The 1,161-nt window shown below is 60.1% G+C and overlaps 1 protein-coding gene across 1 annotated transcript in view; it reads right to left on the bottom strand.

The window, feature by feature from the left end:
* LOC104273868 (ras GTPase-activating-like protein IQGAP3) overlaps positions 1 to 1,161 on the bottom strand; it is a gene marked incomplete at both ends in the record, with an annotated part of 6,742 nt that overhangs the window by 832 nt on the left and 4,749 nt on the right. Inside the window, 3 exons of the mRNA XM_009869325.1 lie at positions 357 to 569; positions 804 to 891; positions 1,027 to 1,155. Of these exons, the coding sequence (XP_009867627.1) occupies positions 357 to 569; positions 804 to 891; positions 1,027 to 1,155 (430 nt within the window). The remainder of the gene's footprint in view (positions 1 to 356; positions 570 to 803; positions 892 to 1,026; positions 1,156 to 1,161) is intronic.

Consider the following 1,161-nt stretch of genomic DNA (forward strand, 5'->3'; position numbering starts at 1 on the left):
GTGAGGTGCACCCTCCTGTGCTCCAGCTTGTACCCATTGCCCCTTGTCCTGTCACTGGACATCCCTGAGCAGAGCCTGGCTCCGTCCTCCTGACGCTCACCCCTTTAAATATTTAAAATTCATGAGGTCACCCCTCAGGCTCCTCTTCTCCAGCTGCAGAGCCCCAGCTCCTCCAGCCTTTCCTCCCCAGGGAGATGTTCCATCCCTCCATCATGCCTGTGTCTCTGCTCTCTCCAGCAGTTCCTTGTCCTTCTGGAACCGAGGAGCCCAGACCAAGTCCAATCCTCAACTCAACACCACCGTAATTAAACCACGTCCCCAGGTGCCACCTCTAGGCTCGCTCTGCCCCTGCACACCTTGGCCAGCTCGTCGACGAGCTCCTGGTACTGACGGGCAGAGTCCACGAGCCCCAGGCTCTCCAAGCGCCGCAGGTTGCGGATGATCTTGCGCTTCTTCTCCTCCATGGGCAGCTGGCTGTTGGCGGCCAGGGAGCGGTTGCGTTTCAGCTTGGCCGGAGTCTGGGCGTCCCGCAGCGCTCGCCTGTGCATGAGATGGTCGTGGGAGGCTTCCTGGGGACGAGAAGGTGAGCCTGGGATTGCTGCCCTCACACACACACCGATAAGAGTCTCTCCTGACCCAAACCAGGCACTTTCTCTGAGAAAACAGAGCCTGGCCACTGCTGGAGCACAGAAGCAGCAGCTGAGCCTCTGAGAGGAGCAGGGTGGGTTTCTGCTGAGGGTTTGTTTGCCATTTTCCCAACTATTTTTTTGGCTCATCCCCAGCAGCAGCCTCACACATCCCACCTCGTGCTCCGAGGCCGGCGTCCACAGGATCTCCGGGAGGGAATCTCCTGGCTGGGACTGGATCACATCCACCAGCATCTGCTTAGTGCTAAAAACCAGAAGGAGATGTCAGGCAACCACTCCAGACCAGCAGCCTCTTCCACCAGAGCTGCTATTTAGTTGCCTCCCAAGGGTTTCTTGCCCCCCTCGAGTGCCCCAGCAAGCCCCCGGAGCCCATCCTCACCTCAGCAGCAAGCTCTTCGTGTCGCTCTCCTCACCGCCAGCCTCTGGCACCAGCTTGCCAGCAAGGGTGAGGGAGATCTCCATTCTGCTGAGGTGGGAGAGCGCCTGCTCGGCCCTGCCGTCCCCCGGGCTGGCG

The sequence above is a fragment of the Apaloderma vittatum genome, unplaced genomic scaffold (assembly GCF_000703405.1).
Source record: "Apaloderma vittatum isolate BGI_N311 unplaced genomic scaffold, ASM70340v1 scaffold27915, whole genome shotgun sequence".
Classification (NCBI taxonomy): Eukaryota; Metazoa; Chordata; class Aves; order Trogoniformes; family Trogonidae; genus Apaloderma; species Apaloderma vittatum.